At 46.7% G+C, this 13,750-nt stretch overlaps 1 protein-coding gene across 13 annotated transcripts in view; it reads right to left on the bottom strand.

The window, feature by feature from the left end:
* The window catches only part of COL6A3 (collagen type VI alpha 3 chain), a 58,262-nt gene that overhangs the window by 23,132 nt on the left and 21,380 nt on the right, over window positions 1–13,750 (bottom strand). For 8 of the 13 annotated variants that reach the window (XM_032113987.1, XM_032113986.1, XM_032113985.1 and 5 more), the window contains 9 exons: window positions 12,777–13,376; window positions 10,969–11,535; window positions 7,671–8,291; window positions 5,956–6,555; window positions 4,779–5,381; window positions 3,782–4,384; window positions 1,774–2,120; window positions 1,227–1,305; window positions 731–876 (listed from right to left, as the gene is read on the bottom strand). In XM_032113987.1, coding sequence (XP_031969878.1) covers window positions 731–876; window positions 1,227–1,305; window positions 1,774–2,120; window positions 3,782–4,384; window positions 4,779–5,381; window positions 5,956–6,555; window positions 7,671–8,291; window positions 10,969–11,535; window positions 12,777–13,376 — 4,166 coding nt within the window. The remainder of the gene's footprint in view (window positions 1–730; window positions 877–1,226; window positions 1,306–1,773; window positions 2,121–3,781; window positions 4,385–4,778; window positions 5,382–5,955; window positions 6,556–7,670; window positions 8,292–10,968; window positions 11,536–12,776; window positions 13,377–13,750) is intronic. The other 5 variants (XM_032113990.1, XM_032113994.1, XM_032113996.1 and 2 more) reach the window with 3 other exon arrangements.

Below are 13,750 nucleotides of genomic sequence, written 5' to 3' on the forward strand. Positions count from 1 at the left end.
CAACTCTGATCCCAAAACCTAAGGCTCACTTGCAAGTGGCTACACTTTGATTTGCAAAGAAGGGCCCAGCAAGGTTACCACAGGGACCAGTGGTTAAGCCCAATCTTATTAAATCTACTGGAAAAGGAGCTCAATCGTGCTGGTAGCAGCTGAGAAGCTGGGGGGAACTGGACATACTGAGGTTGACAGCAAATTGACTCAACACTCGAGAGGGACTAAGCATTGGGAAAGAAGTAAATCTATGAAGAAGAAAGAATCATGGAATGGGTTGGGTTGGAAGGGACTTTAAAGGGTAACTCCGTCTGTTAAAAGCATGTCTAAAATACAGTGTATGAGATCAGGGAAAGAAACCTCGAAAGCAGTGCTTCTACAAGAGGTTTAGCACTGACCAGGCATGACAGGGCATTACTGTAAGGTTAAAAAAACCAACAGTGTAAACACAGGCAGAGGGCGGGTTTTTGGCACCGCAGCTTTTGATGGCATCTTATCCCACCCCATTTGACCTAATGCCTTGGCTGGAGTAGGGTTTCTTCAGGAGTGGGATGAGACCACGATCTGCTCTGAACTTTATTTGCTGTGGCATCTGTGAAAAGAGCTGACGTGAGGCAGGGAGGGGAGAGGAGCAGAGCCAAGAGGGTGTAATCCAGCCACGGCTCAGCCCTGCAGGAGATCCAGCCGTGGGCTTTCCTCCAGCATTACAAGGCAGCACTGCCTGTGCCAAGTTACTTACAAGCTGCTCTGCCAGCTCAAAATCCAAGTCCAGCAGATTAACTCTGAGTGGTCTGTTGTAGGTGAACCCACGGCCAAACTCCAGCTGCATCAGTCTGTCAAAGTTGGTCACTCGGTCCAGCCCGACAAAGATGAGAGCGTTGACTCCTGGCAGGGAGAAGCAGAAGGGGTTTTGTGATGGGGAGAGGTGCTCTGGAGGGCCTGCACACCCTCCCCTGTGATGACACATTGTTATCCACATCTTTGGTTGCAAATAGAGCCTTTTCAATAGAGAACAAGCATCTTCAGAGACATCCAGTGCTAGTTGCCCACACGCTTAGGTGGCAGCAGGCAGCTAAACACCACAGGAAGGCAGTGAAAAACAGCAAGTGCATGTAGAACTCACAAAATCCTTATCCTTTACTATCAAAAACAGATGGATTTAGGAGAAATGGTGGCAAAATGGGCTACATGTTAACATGGACTATAATCACTGCCTGGAAGAGCAAAAGAATTACCTTCTGAGTGTAAAGTAGATGAAGCAGCCTCCAGCTGATTTATCGGCTCATCTACACCATCAGTAAAATGGATTATGACCTGGGAGAGAAACAAATTTCTGTCAGGACCCAGAATATTTCAGGTATGAAACACAATCAGTGTGCAACCTGAAGGGCCTTTTTCCAATGCTTCATCTGAGAGGAGGTGAGGGAACTTTACACTTTTTCCAGACCATGAAGCTCTGCATTCCTGTGCCAGGTTCCTGTACCTTGTTTCATGCAGGTGTTACGTAGGAAATACCTGGAGAGCAATAACTTGCAGCTAAGCAGTGATTGTGAGAACTGGCTGCAGTGATGCTCATCAATTGTCAGGACAGGACCTTGACAATGCAGGGAGAGTGCAGCAAACAAGTAGGGCTTAAGTGACTAAATTTATGGTGAATATATTCAATTAATTTAATTTTTTTTTTTTAATTATTGTGAATTTAGAGTTTCTTTACCAACTAAAGTACTTTAGAAATCAGCTTTGCTGGCCAACACCACCCCAGAGGCCTTGGCCTTGACTCACCTTGGTGCTGCCAGAGGGCGAGGATCGGAATTTGCTCAGGTAGGACCTCAGTGTATCTGCCCTGAGGTAATAGGGCCCGCGGGTCCGCATGTCCAGGAACCTCTCCAAGAGCTCGGGCCGGTACTCGGAGAAGTCCAGCCCCTCCACAGGTCCCCCCTGGGCCTGGGCCATGATGGCCACTCTGACATTGGGTGCCTGGTTGCCAGTGCAGCTGATCTTCTGCATCTGCGTTAGCCTGTTCAGCACAGACTCCACTCTCGACTCCAGACCTCGCTGGGAGCTGAATATGCTTTGACCGGGCCCAACATCACTGACATCGAAGCCAATTATCACGTCTAAGTCACAATCTGAGTGGGGAACGAAGAAAGAGAGAAGAGCCTCATGGAGCAATGTGATTTTTTGAGTACTGGCTTTTCTAATTACTCTTTCAGTCGTTAGTGAAGACACTGCATCAAGAGCTGACACCACTTGCTGCACAAGTGTCTTCTGTTTCCTTCCACCATAGCAGTGATAACCTTGGAAAACCTGCATTTTATTAATTTTATTTTTTTAATTTTAGCATTGGAAGGAGCTGCCTAAATCAAGTCCAAGAGAAATTTACACTTTCGTCAGGCAGCTAAGACTGCTCCTCTCTCTCCAGCACATGGAAACCTGTCAGTACTTGCACAGTCTTCACCTTCTGCCTGTGCTTGAAGTGACACCCACAGAATCACAGGGAGGTGTTTGAATTCTGTTTGATATTAGCCACACTGCTTGGTTAATATCTTAACCACACTTGGGATAAGTTAATACCACCAGCAGTGGTTTGCTTTTCCTAGCACTCAGTTCTTCTTTTCAGCTGGAGCTGCTGTTCAGCTCAGGACTGTTGTGCCTCTCCTTCTGCTTCTCCAGAGGTTCAGGAGATGCCTCTGCTCTAAGTCAGAGGGCTGAGCCATGGTCAGTCGTGCTGGGAGTAGGACTGGCTGTAATGTAGTAAGCAAAACCATCTGCTGGGAGTCTGATCCGACAGCAATACCAGCTCACTTACTCACCACAATTCCCCAGCTTGGCTTCTGAAGTAGCCAAATCATGGGATTCCTTCTTAAGGAAATTTTATCTTAAACCACAACCACTCGTGCCTTGGTTTTTCCTCATATACCTGTCATGAGATCAGGTGGGCATCCTGGATGATCTGGCAAGGGAAATTCTGTTTTGCCCCTCCAGTGTGTAAAGGGATTACAAGAGAGTGGACATAGGCTTTGTTCAAGGGCCTGGAGTGACAGCAGGAGGAATGGCTTCCCACTGCCAGAGAGCAGGGTTGGATGGGATATTGGGAAGAAATTCTTCCCTGTGAGGGTGGGGAGGCCCTGGCACAGGGTGCCCAGAGAAACTGTGACTGCCCCATCCCTGGAGGTGTTCCAGGCCAGGTTGGACTGGGCTTGGAACAATCTGGTCTAGTGGAAGGTGTTTCATGGCAGGGAGGTTGGAATGAGATGATCTTTGGGGTCTCTTCCTACTCAAACTATTCTAGAATTCTGTGATTCTATGGTTTCCAGCACACCATGGCATGCTTGAATGGCCAAAAATTCCAACTGGCTTGTAATAGACACAGGGAGGGGAAAAAAGGGCCATCACTTCTCATTTTGGCACTAAAGAAGTTGGTCTGTCAAGATGATACTGGTATCATCTCCCTGTGAGAAAGTCCAAAGTGGGATTTAGTTCAAAGGCTAAATGCAGTGTAGGAGGCTGGTGATTTACTGCCTGGCTGTCACATCTGAAATGAATTCCACCACGGAACATCGCCTCTGTGGTGATGTTACACCAGTCGTTCACACGCTGAAGGCCATGGACTGGCAGCTCTTGTACCAAAAGTTTGCAGCCCTCATCAGACTCCTGGAGGAGGAATGAGCCCATGCTGCACCTCAGGCTATAGGCAAAGCACAACAGTAGGGCAGACAAGTCCATCAAACACTCTGGATATTAAAAGCCACCCTTGAGAACGAGCATGTTATGAAGGAATTGTCCTTACCTCTTGTCACATCTGTTGTTCCTGGGCACAATCTCTCCTCCATGGCAGCTTCCAGCGTGACCAGGACCTGCTCATTCAGCTCTGACAGCTCCTGGGCTGTGGATACTCTGAAACTCATGGCGCTCTCACTGGCCACCTGGCTGACTTCCTTCAGGTCGATGTTTCTCACACCGACTGCGAACACCTTGACGCCTTTCTGCGTGATTTCCAAGGAGGCCCTTGGCGCATCATCCGTAGACTTCCCACCTGTGACGATGAAGGCGATCTGGGGCACCCTCTGGTCAATCCGGCTGCCGGCCTCCTTCACAAAGTGTCTCTCCTGGATGTGCTTGATGGCCGCACCGGTGTTCGCCACCCGCCCGCCTTTGTAGATGACTTTGCTGATAGCATCTAAAATCTGAGCTTTGGTGGAGTGGTCCTTGAGGAAAAACTCATCGGTGACATCTGAGTTGTACTGGGCCAGTCCTACCTGGATAGAGTCGCCATCCCTGTAAATGGCATCCACCACAGAGTAGACAAACTGGAGAACTTCTTGGAAGTTATCTCTCCCCAGATTGATGGAGCCATCCAGCAAAAACACAATATCAGCCTGCTTTTTACCTACTGAACAGATTACAAAGAAAACACAGTTGTTAGTAATTGTTTGCAGCATCTATAACATGTAAGCTGCTCAGGGCTTTGTGAAGTAGCACTTTGCAAATGAAATTTCTCTCTCCTTTCTACCATTTCAGTTTCATTGACCTTTGGCAGGATTTTACATCCATACAAGAATATTTTTGTGTAATGCTTCACACAGCATTACTTTTGATAGGCACCCTCATCTCCTTTCAAATTTAATTATATTTTTTTCCTAACTCAACAACTTCAAAGAGTTCTTTTAATCAATGCAACCAAAGGTTTGGGAATCAAAAGGTGTTATTACGGAATCATTTTCACTTTATACAAATACCATCTATGCTCTGCTCAGAAAAGTCTTCAGGATGAATAGCAGCCTTACCAGGTAGGAATGGTCCAGGTGAGTCTGTTGTAGGTATCGGGAGCTCATCAAGAATATTCTGCACCCTCTGTTCTAAGGTCGAGAGTCCTGTGAAGTCCTGTACCACAAGCACGCGCCCAGGATCGTTGGTAATGATCTGCAGCTGGTCCCTGTCCACATTCCTGGCTCCAACACCCAGAGGTTTGATGTTTGTGGAAGTGATCACTCTGGCAGGTCTGTTTACATCATCCTGGGACCGGTCTCCAAGGATGACGACTAGGTGCTGGGGCACTCCATCTTCTATCCTGCTCCCCGCAGACTTGATGAAGTAGTTCTTCACCACGAAGTCCAGGGCTTTGCCAGCATTCAGGGGTGACCCACCTCTAAGCCTCAAGCGGCGGATGGCTTCCAGGACAGCGTTTTTGGACTTGTGGGTCTTCAGGTAGAACTCAGGGAAGACACCATTGCTAAACTGAACCACCCCAATACGCACTTTGTTTGGCCCCACTTCCAGCTGCTGGACAATTCTGCTGATGAAATCCCGAATATGAGCAAGCCCATCCGGCCTGACACTGTCAGAGCTGTCAATGAGGAAGACTATGTCCTTTTCATCTCCAGAAACATCTGTGGGGAAGCGAGAAGAGGAAATTATTGGTGTGCCAAGCCTTTGCTTGAGCTTTGCTGGAGGATTTCTGTGCTGCTTTCGTGTGAGGTAAAACCACGTGGCATATTTTGGCAAACTTTAGGAATGGTGCTTTGGGGAGCCTCTCCAAAAGGGCTTGTGTGCAAGTGGGAATGTGTGTCTGTCTAGTGCTTGAAGTATGCATTACTCAGAACCTTATCTGTTTCATTCATTAATACTCTTATCTGGATTTGTCACTGTTTCCAGCTTTATTTTGCCCCAGATTTATGCCTGTTTCCTAGAAAGCTGCTGAGTGGGAATAGGCAATTTTATACATTGTGTATTTGAATTGAAATTGACCCAAACAGGTGTCATATTTAGGTACTTGACTTGAAAATCTTAAGTTATAATGTATTTAGGTACTTGGGTAGAATTGCCACCTATCTAAAGGTTTCCTTCCAAAATTGTACAAGTGCTACAACTTTGGTTTTAACTAAGGAAAACCTTGACTTAAAGAGAAGGTCTTTTTGGGCAACATTTGCTTGAGTAGCAACCCAGAGAGAGCCAGTGCCTTACCTATGGGAGGTTGCACATCTCCCAGCAGCCGCCTGATTTGGTCCACAGTCAGGGTTTCAATTGGAGTCAGCAGCTTCTGCTCGAGGCTGGGCAGTTCCTGGAAGCTGGAGACTTGGAATATATATTCAGGACTAAGGGAAATCTGTATCATCTCATCAGTATCCACATTCTTTGCTATCATCATAGGTGCCACCCCCACTTGCTTGACTTGGAGGGATGGATATTCAAAGTCATCGTCGGACCTGCGGGAGGAGAGGATGACCAAGAACTGCGGGACGCCCTCCTCTATGCGGCTCCCGGAGGGCCGGGTGAAGATGGTCTTGGCCACAAACTCCAGGGCCTCCCCCACGTTCACCAGCTGGCCGCCCTTGGACCGCAGCTGCCTCACGGCATTCTGCACCTCGTCCTTGGTGGAGTGGGTGTTGAGCAGGAACTCCACATGGGGGTGCTCACTGAACTGGACCACCGAAATCCTGGTGGTGTCGATGCCCACGTCCAGGTTGTTCACGATCCTCCCGATGAGGTCACGGATGAGGTAGAACTCCTGGGCGGCGTAGCGGGAGCCATCAACCAGGAACACGATGTCCCTCTTCACACCCGCTGCAGGAGGGAAGGCAGTGGTCAGAAGAAGCACCAGGAATTACTTATGGAGAGCAGCTAAGCTCATCATCTACGTCACTGACCCATGCCCCTAGCCATGGGGAGGGTACTCCTTGTCTCTCTGCCTGGGATAACTCCTGGGAGCCCCAGCAGGGAGCTCTGGGTTCAACCCAGAGACATGACCAGTATGATAGGCACATCCTAGGGGGTGCAAGAACAGCAACTTCCAGAGCAAAGGAAGTGAGAGGGAGCAAGGGGACACCTGGAATAATAATTCCTTGTGGAATCTCCACTCAAGAAAGCACAACCTGGTGATAGTCCTTACTCAGGGCAGGTTGCTTTACATTCAGAACCACCCCTCTTTCTTTGGCTTTGCCCTCTAGGAAAGATTCTATCCTATTATTCTCTCAGCTTCTGCCTTTCCAGGACGACTTTTTGATTCCTAATAAAGTGTTTTCTGCAGTGATAATTCAGGTCAGAGCCTGAATTATCGCAGAATTTCACACTGATAAATGGGGATGGAGGAAAGTGGTCTGGCTTAGAAGTGAAGGAACAGAGTAGGACATTTAATTTCTAAGGGACTGATCCGGGGCGGATGCTCTTCATCCCAGACATACGCTGGCTGGATTTCATTCCAAGGGAGGCCAGAAATGTAAGATCTGATCCTTCTCCTGATGCCTGCTTCAAATTTCCCTTTCCCCAGTGAATGAGGGTGGCAGAACTAGGAAAAATCAGCATGCCTTACATTTAGCAGAAAGCTGACCTTGATTATTAGCGGTGTGAAGGTGTCCCTGTAGCATCTAAGTGACACAATTTCCATTCCAGAAGGAACAGCATGGACTTAAAATCCATCCACTTAAAATAAGATTAAGGCATAGCATTCACTTCGTGGGTCTTCCATGTGGATGGACCACCTTGAGGGGCTGGGCTTAAAGGTGGCTCAGCTTAATTGCACAGCTCCTACCAACCCTGAGTGCACCAACAAGGAGACCAAGACAGACTTGTAGCCTTAGCCGTGACCATCTTTGCTTTTCTCAGTTTGTGTTGCAGCCATGATGTTACTAAACATCATGTTTTGCCACTGGCTCTCGGTGCAGACACAAACATCTTCTCACCTGGGCTGGGTGATGTAAAAACCAGGTCAGGGGCAAGAGACTCTATCTCTTGCTTGGTCAGCCGGATGACTCTGTTGGAGATGACCTGCTGCACCGAATCCAGCTGGCTGAAGTCGGGCACAGAGATAGCAAAATCTGGGAGGAAGGAAATGGTCTGCAGCTCTGTGAGGTCGGCATTTCCGATCCCAATGCCGAAGGGCACCGTGCCACTCGTCTTCAGGACCACTGAGGGCCTCCTGACATCGTCCTGGGACCGGTCAGCAGTCAGCAGGATCAGGAACTGCGGGACGCCCTCCGCTATCCTGCTGCCACTTGACACTGTGAATACATTCTTGATGAGATAGTCGAGGGCTGCCCCAGTGTTCAGAGGAGACCCTCCCATGAGCTTCAGCTGCTGGATGGCGCTGATGAGATCTGCTTTGTCCTCGTGGGTGTCGAGCAAGAACTCAGGCTGTATGGTGTTGCTGTACTGTGCGACAGCCACACGCACCCTGTCACGGCCAATGTCCAGGCTCTCGACAACTCTTTGGACAAACGTCTTCAGGAGAGGGAAACCTCTTCTGACACCATCCGAGCCATCGATCAGAAACACCACATCCTTCTTCTCACCTCTCTCAACTACTGTTTGAGACAAGTAAGGGAAGGGGGGGAAAAGTGAGATTCTCTTTTGCAGTGACTAATAGTCTCCTCATACATTGAACCGAAGGAGTACAAAGCTCAGAGAGGGGAAAGCGAGGTGTCAGGAAAGGTGGTTCAGTTCCTTTGCCATCGGATGCAATCCCTGGTGAGGAGGCAGATGGGTGGAAGTCGGTGGAAACCGGAGTGCAGCGCATTCCGTGCCTTACCCACCGAGTCATAGAATCATAGACCCATAGGAAATAGGGTGCCAAGGGACTTCTGGGTGCCATCTCTACCTGAGGCTGGGAGAAGCCAACAGCTGGGAGAAGCCAACAGGGAAGCTGACGTGTGGCTTTGCAGTATGCAACTGGAGTCTGGGATCTTTTGTTCCCAGGAAACAATGAGTTTCTGGATGAAATAGCGTACAGGGAGTGCTCACAGGGAAGCAGTGAAAAGAGGGAGAGAAAGCTTTTCTGACTCATCAGTGAACTTACGAATAAATACTTCTGGAAAGAAATTAGGAAGTTGCAGAAAAGGACATCTAGCTGAAAATGCTGAAATGCTCTTCTAAAATGCTAGATACTGATCTTTGGGGTTTTTTCTGTACTATCTTCAGGCAGGAAAAAACATGCTAATTGTGACCAAACTATTCTACTTTAAAAAAAAATCTAACAAAAACCCACAAAGAAACAAACAAAAAACCTCAAAATCAAGACCGTGAAGTGTCAAAGATCAGAGAACTTTGACATGTTATGCTACTGACCAACAGAATTGCAAAGCTTTGGCTTGGCCAAGCAGAAAACATCACTGCCTCTCAAAAACAGCAACTGCTGGATGACATCCCAAAAAGTGCTGTTGGCTTGTTTAGAGTGAGGTCTAGGGGGACAAACAGAAGCATGATCCACCCCTCTGAAGAAAGTATTAATTATCTACTTATGAATGCTTAGCCATGTAAAGAGTTAGCAAATTGAATTCTAAATGCAGGCTTCAGATCAAATTTATTTCTTAAGAGGATTGTTGGAAACCTGGTGGGTTGATGCATAGGACAGGAATATTAGTGGAGGTGGGAAGAGGGAGCAGACATTGCCTGGTGTATCCCAGTTTCATACCTCCTCTAATTTTCAGGAACAAGGGAAAAGTCCTATTAATTAATTAAGTGCCTGGGTAGCAGATAAAGAAGAAAACAATATGAGTGCTCTTGTGGAGTGGCTCTCTTTTAGCCAAGAATACTAGGAAAACTGGGTGGATGCAGCTATCCGTGAGGAAATAGCACAATTACTAATAATCCTTGGTGGTCAAAGGGATTCCAAGTGGTCTGGGCAAGACAGAAATGGTTTTAAAAGAGAGGATGGAATTCAAGAACACTAATTGCACAAGTCTTGATTGAGACAGAAGCTGCACAAATATGGGAGGGGTCATGAATCTGCATGGAAAAGATGGGGTAAGAGATGACAGGGGATGCCGTTGTCATGCTCTGGTCATTTGGGCAGGCTGATGTTGGAAAGTCGAGGGTGAAAATGAAGAAGAAAACCTACACGACCTACAAGGAAGGACTGAATGAGCTGAGTACACAGCTGGTGACGGGAGGACTGAGACCAGACCTACATGTCAAGCCTAAAATAGACAAAAGGCTGCCACACCAAATTCAGGAGCAAGCTGACATCTTGTGTTCTTCTCAGGTTGAAGGAGATGTAAAAGGCTTGGACTGTGACTAGGGAGACAGAAGTGTAACATGAAGGGAAAGCAATGAACGGATTGGTTGTGGAATCTGGGAAGTCTCCCCCAGAGGGTTTCCAGAACAGATTAGACCAATGTCATCTAGTTCTGGGCAAAAAGATCTTGTTGGGGACAAGGGCATGTAGCAGATGGCACCCTGAGAGTCTTTCCAGCCCTATTTTGTTTTTATGTTTCTATGATTCTAAGTCCATCTGCCCCTTTATGGAGAGATGATATGGATGTTATTACACTTTTCCTTGTTTCCACCTCCTGTTGGGAGTCGAGCTAATGCTCCAATTAGGGCTGCCTCAGGAAATCACACGGCTAGACATGAATAATTTCCAGTACTGCAGTGCGAATTTATTATTGTGGCCATGTGATTCTTTTGACGATTTTTAAAAAATTATTCTTCAATTAATCCGTCTCATCTACTGAGTTTGAATGGTAACTGAGTCAAGAGCATCTGATTTATTGGTGTGTATGTAGAAAATATAGAAACTGCCATTATATCCTGGAAGAGATAACAGAGGACGAGTGAATCCAGTGTGCTGGATTCCACTCCTTCAGAGAAGAGAAGATGGAAAGAGAAATTGAGACAAGCCAGTATTTGCTTCTTTTAGCCCTTGCCCAGCATTGCACATCAATTAACGCAACATCTCTAGGGCAACAACTCCCTGTTGGTTCAGGTTTGTCCCATGTTCTACACACTGGAAACAGCACCAGCTGCAGCTCTTGCAGCTCTTTGCTCTTTGAACAAAGGCATTTTCCCTACTTATCATTAAAATTTGGTTTGGAACTTAATGCTTTGCTGGATCAGAGTGTGAGCAGAGGAAACTCCAAGTACAACAGCAGTTTCTACATAATCATTTTAAACATCACCAGACCCAAGTGCTCCAGTTACCAATTGAGTGGGGCATGTAAGTCATGTCTTTCAGCCTCTTGGAAACCCCGAGGCTCCCTGTACCTGTTGGCTGAAGCTGGACTGTTCTCAACAGGTTGACTATGCCTGGCTGAAGCTCTGAAATCCGTTGGAGGGATTCAACATTCAGAAGGAACTGCGGGGCGTAAACAATCCTTTCCAGCTGTACGGGGTCGGCATTTTTGGCTTTGATACCAAAGGTTACAACTCCAGCTTGCTTCAGAACATCTGATGGCTCCTCCACATCGTCGGTTGATCTTCCAGCAACAAGGAGGACCAAAAACTGAGGAACCCCTTCTTCGATCCTGCTTCCAGCTTCCTTCACAAACAGCCTCCGTATAGCTTCATCAAGTGCAGCTCCAATGTTCAGTTGCTTCCCAGTTTTAATCTTCATCCTTTTCACTTTGACAAGCATGTCTTGCTTTGATGGGTATTCAGCAAAATCAAATTCAACTTGGATGGTGTCACTGAACTGAGCTACAGCGACTCGCGTGGCATCGGGACCCACATTCAGGTCAGAAATTACTTTGTGTACAAAATCCCGGACGGCAGGAAAGCTGCCCAAGAGGTTGGCTGAGCCATCAATCAGGAATAAAACATCTTTCTTGCTTTCTAGAATAAATTCACAAATGAAAAGAGGGGGGGGAAAAAAAAGAAATGAAAGCATTTTTCTTCTTATATGTCATCCTAGAAAATTGTCTACAAATTAGCTGGGTTTCAATCTTTCAATATTCTCATTTACCAAAGTATTCAAAGTCTGCAGGATTATACAGCATCTGAGGAAGAAGGGGAAGCAAGGACATGCCTATCCTAAGACTCTATGAATTCACATCAGATCAATCATAATCAGAAATTGGCTGATTCAGTGATGTTTAAGGTCTAGCAATATGTTGACAATACAGGCATGAAGTAAAGCAGCAGTGGAGGGTTGGTTGGGTTTTTTTCTATTTAAAGGCTCAGTAGGCAACAAATAGACAGTTCATGCGCAGGTACACAAAGCATTTTCTGTGTCTTCTCCCACTTGCATCACAAGGAGCATCTAAATCCATAAAAGCCTTTCACCTCTTTCCATTTTATGCCCTTTTGATCTCATTGAATACCCAAGGCAAACCCAAGCCTCTTGTACCATTGTATTAATCTTAATGGTCTCCTTTCCATAGTAGCCCATCCTGGCAGTTCTTATGTCTTCATGGGCACATAGCCACAATAATGGAATTTGTGAGCAAATACCTGTTTAAAAAGCATTAAACTTGCCAACAGCTTTTGGGTTTAATATTGGAGGATAACTTCGAATTTCTGGAGTCAGATCCAGTCTCTCTGACAGCCTGATGACACCACTTTGACCAAGTGGTTCTGGGGATAGATTTGTCCACCTGTTCCTGGCTAGACCTCTGCTCCTCTGTGCTCTTTGGCATGACTTTAACCTTCCCACACCACTTCTTGTGGTCAAAATCTCACGCTCCCATTGCCTGATTTAGTGCACATGATGCATTTACAGGTTGTGGCCCTATTATGGGAACAGAAAGGGAACACTAGAGTCAGTGGCTGGCGGGCACAGACTCACTCAGGTCCTCCTTTGGTCCTGACCTACCAAAAGATTTAAAACTGTGCTTTTAAAGTGTGGTAGCCATGACTTGAACAAAATTAAGAGCTGCCAGTGTCAAGCCATGTATTCACAGAATCATAGAATGGTTTGGTTTGGAAGGGACCTTAAAGATCATCAAGTTAAGCACAGCCATAACCACTTGGATGACTCAGGGCTTGGACATATGTCAAGGTGTACATCAGAAACAAGAAATTCACTTAAACAAGATTAACTTCATGCAGTCAGCATGCAGGAAGGTAGGTATTACCTGTTGGGGCGAGTGGAACCTCTTCCACACCTCCACTAACATATGTTGTTATAGGCTTATTTAACTCCTGGGGTAAAGCTGCCAGAGCACTGAAATCATCCATAAAATACACCATTCTTGGATTAAAGGCAATCTGTTCAAGTTCTGCCTTATCCGCATTCCTAACGCCAACAGCAAAAGTCAGCACTCCGGCCCGAGCTAATTCATTGGAAACTTGGAGGAAGGGATCGGCAGAGCTCCCTGCCATCACCAGGACTAGGACCTGGGGCACTTGTTCATTTATTCTGCTCCCACCAGCCTCCGTGAAATGATTCGAGAGCACAAAGTTCAGTGCGGAGCCAGTGTTCAGCACTGACCCCCCCTTGGGCCTCAGCTGCCCCAAACGCTGGATTATGTCTGATTTGGTTTGGTAGGAGTACAGGGAGAACTCGGTTTTGGGAGTGTCGCTAAATTGCACTAAGCCAACTCGGATTTTGTCACTGCCGACATCAAGGTAGTTAACTAGGGTGGCAACAAAGTCCCGCACAAAGGGGAAGTTGGCATTTCCAACGTTGAGTGATCCATCCAAAAGAAAGATGATATCCCTTTTGGTTACTTGAACTGCAGTAGAGCACAGAAAACAACATGAGACATCACAGAAAACAAAAATGGAAACTCTTTTATCATGTGTGCATGCAGGATATGCCGTACACGCATGTGAACCGTGTTAGGGGGGAAAGAGGGAGAGAGAGAGAGGAGCAAGAGTGTGATCAGCACAGAAATAACAAGGACCTTGCTGGACATTACTGGATTGAGCAGGGAAGGGTTATCAACTCTTTTAAATGTCAGGTTCAACAGCTGCCTAAGGACACCTGCCTTCTTGAGCTCTGCACTTTAATGTCTGTTGTTACAGACATCCACTTTGTGGGCTGTTGAAGGGGGAGAAATTTCTCACTTTTGGCAGTAAGCAGCCAGCTCTTGGTTTCTTTTTTTAA

The sequence above is a fragment of the Corvus moneduloides genome, chromosome 7, assembly GCF_009650955.1.
Source record: "Corvus moneduloides isolate bCorMon1 chromosome 7, bCorMon1.pri, whole genome shotgun sequence".
NCBI classification, from domain to species: Eukaryota; Metazoa; Chordata; class Aves; order Passeriformes; family Corvidae; genus Corvus; species Corvus moneduloides.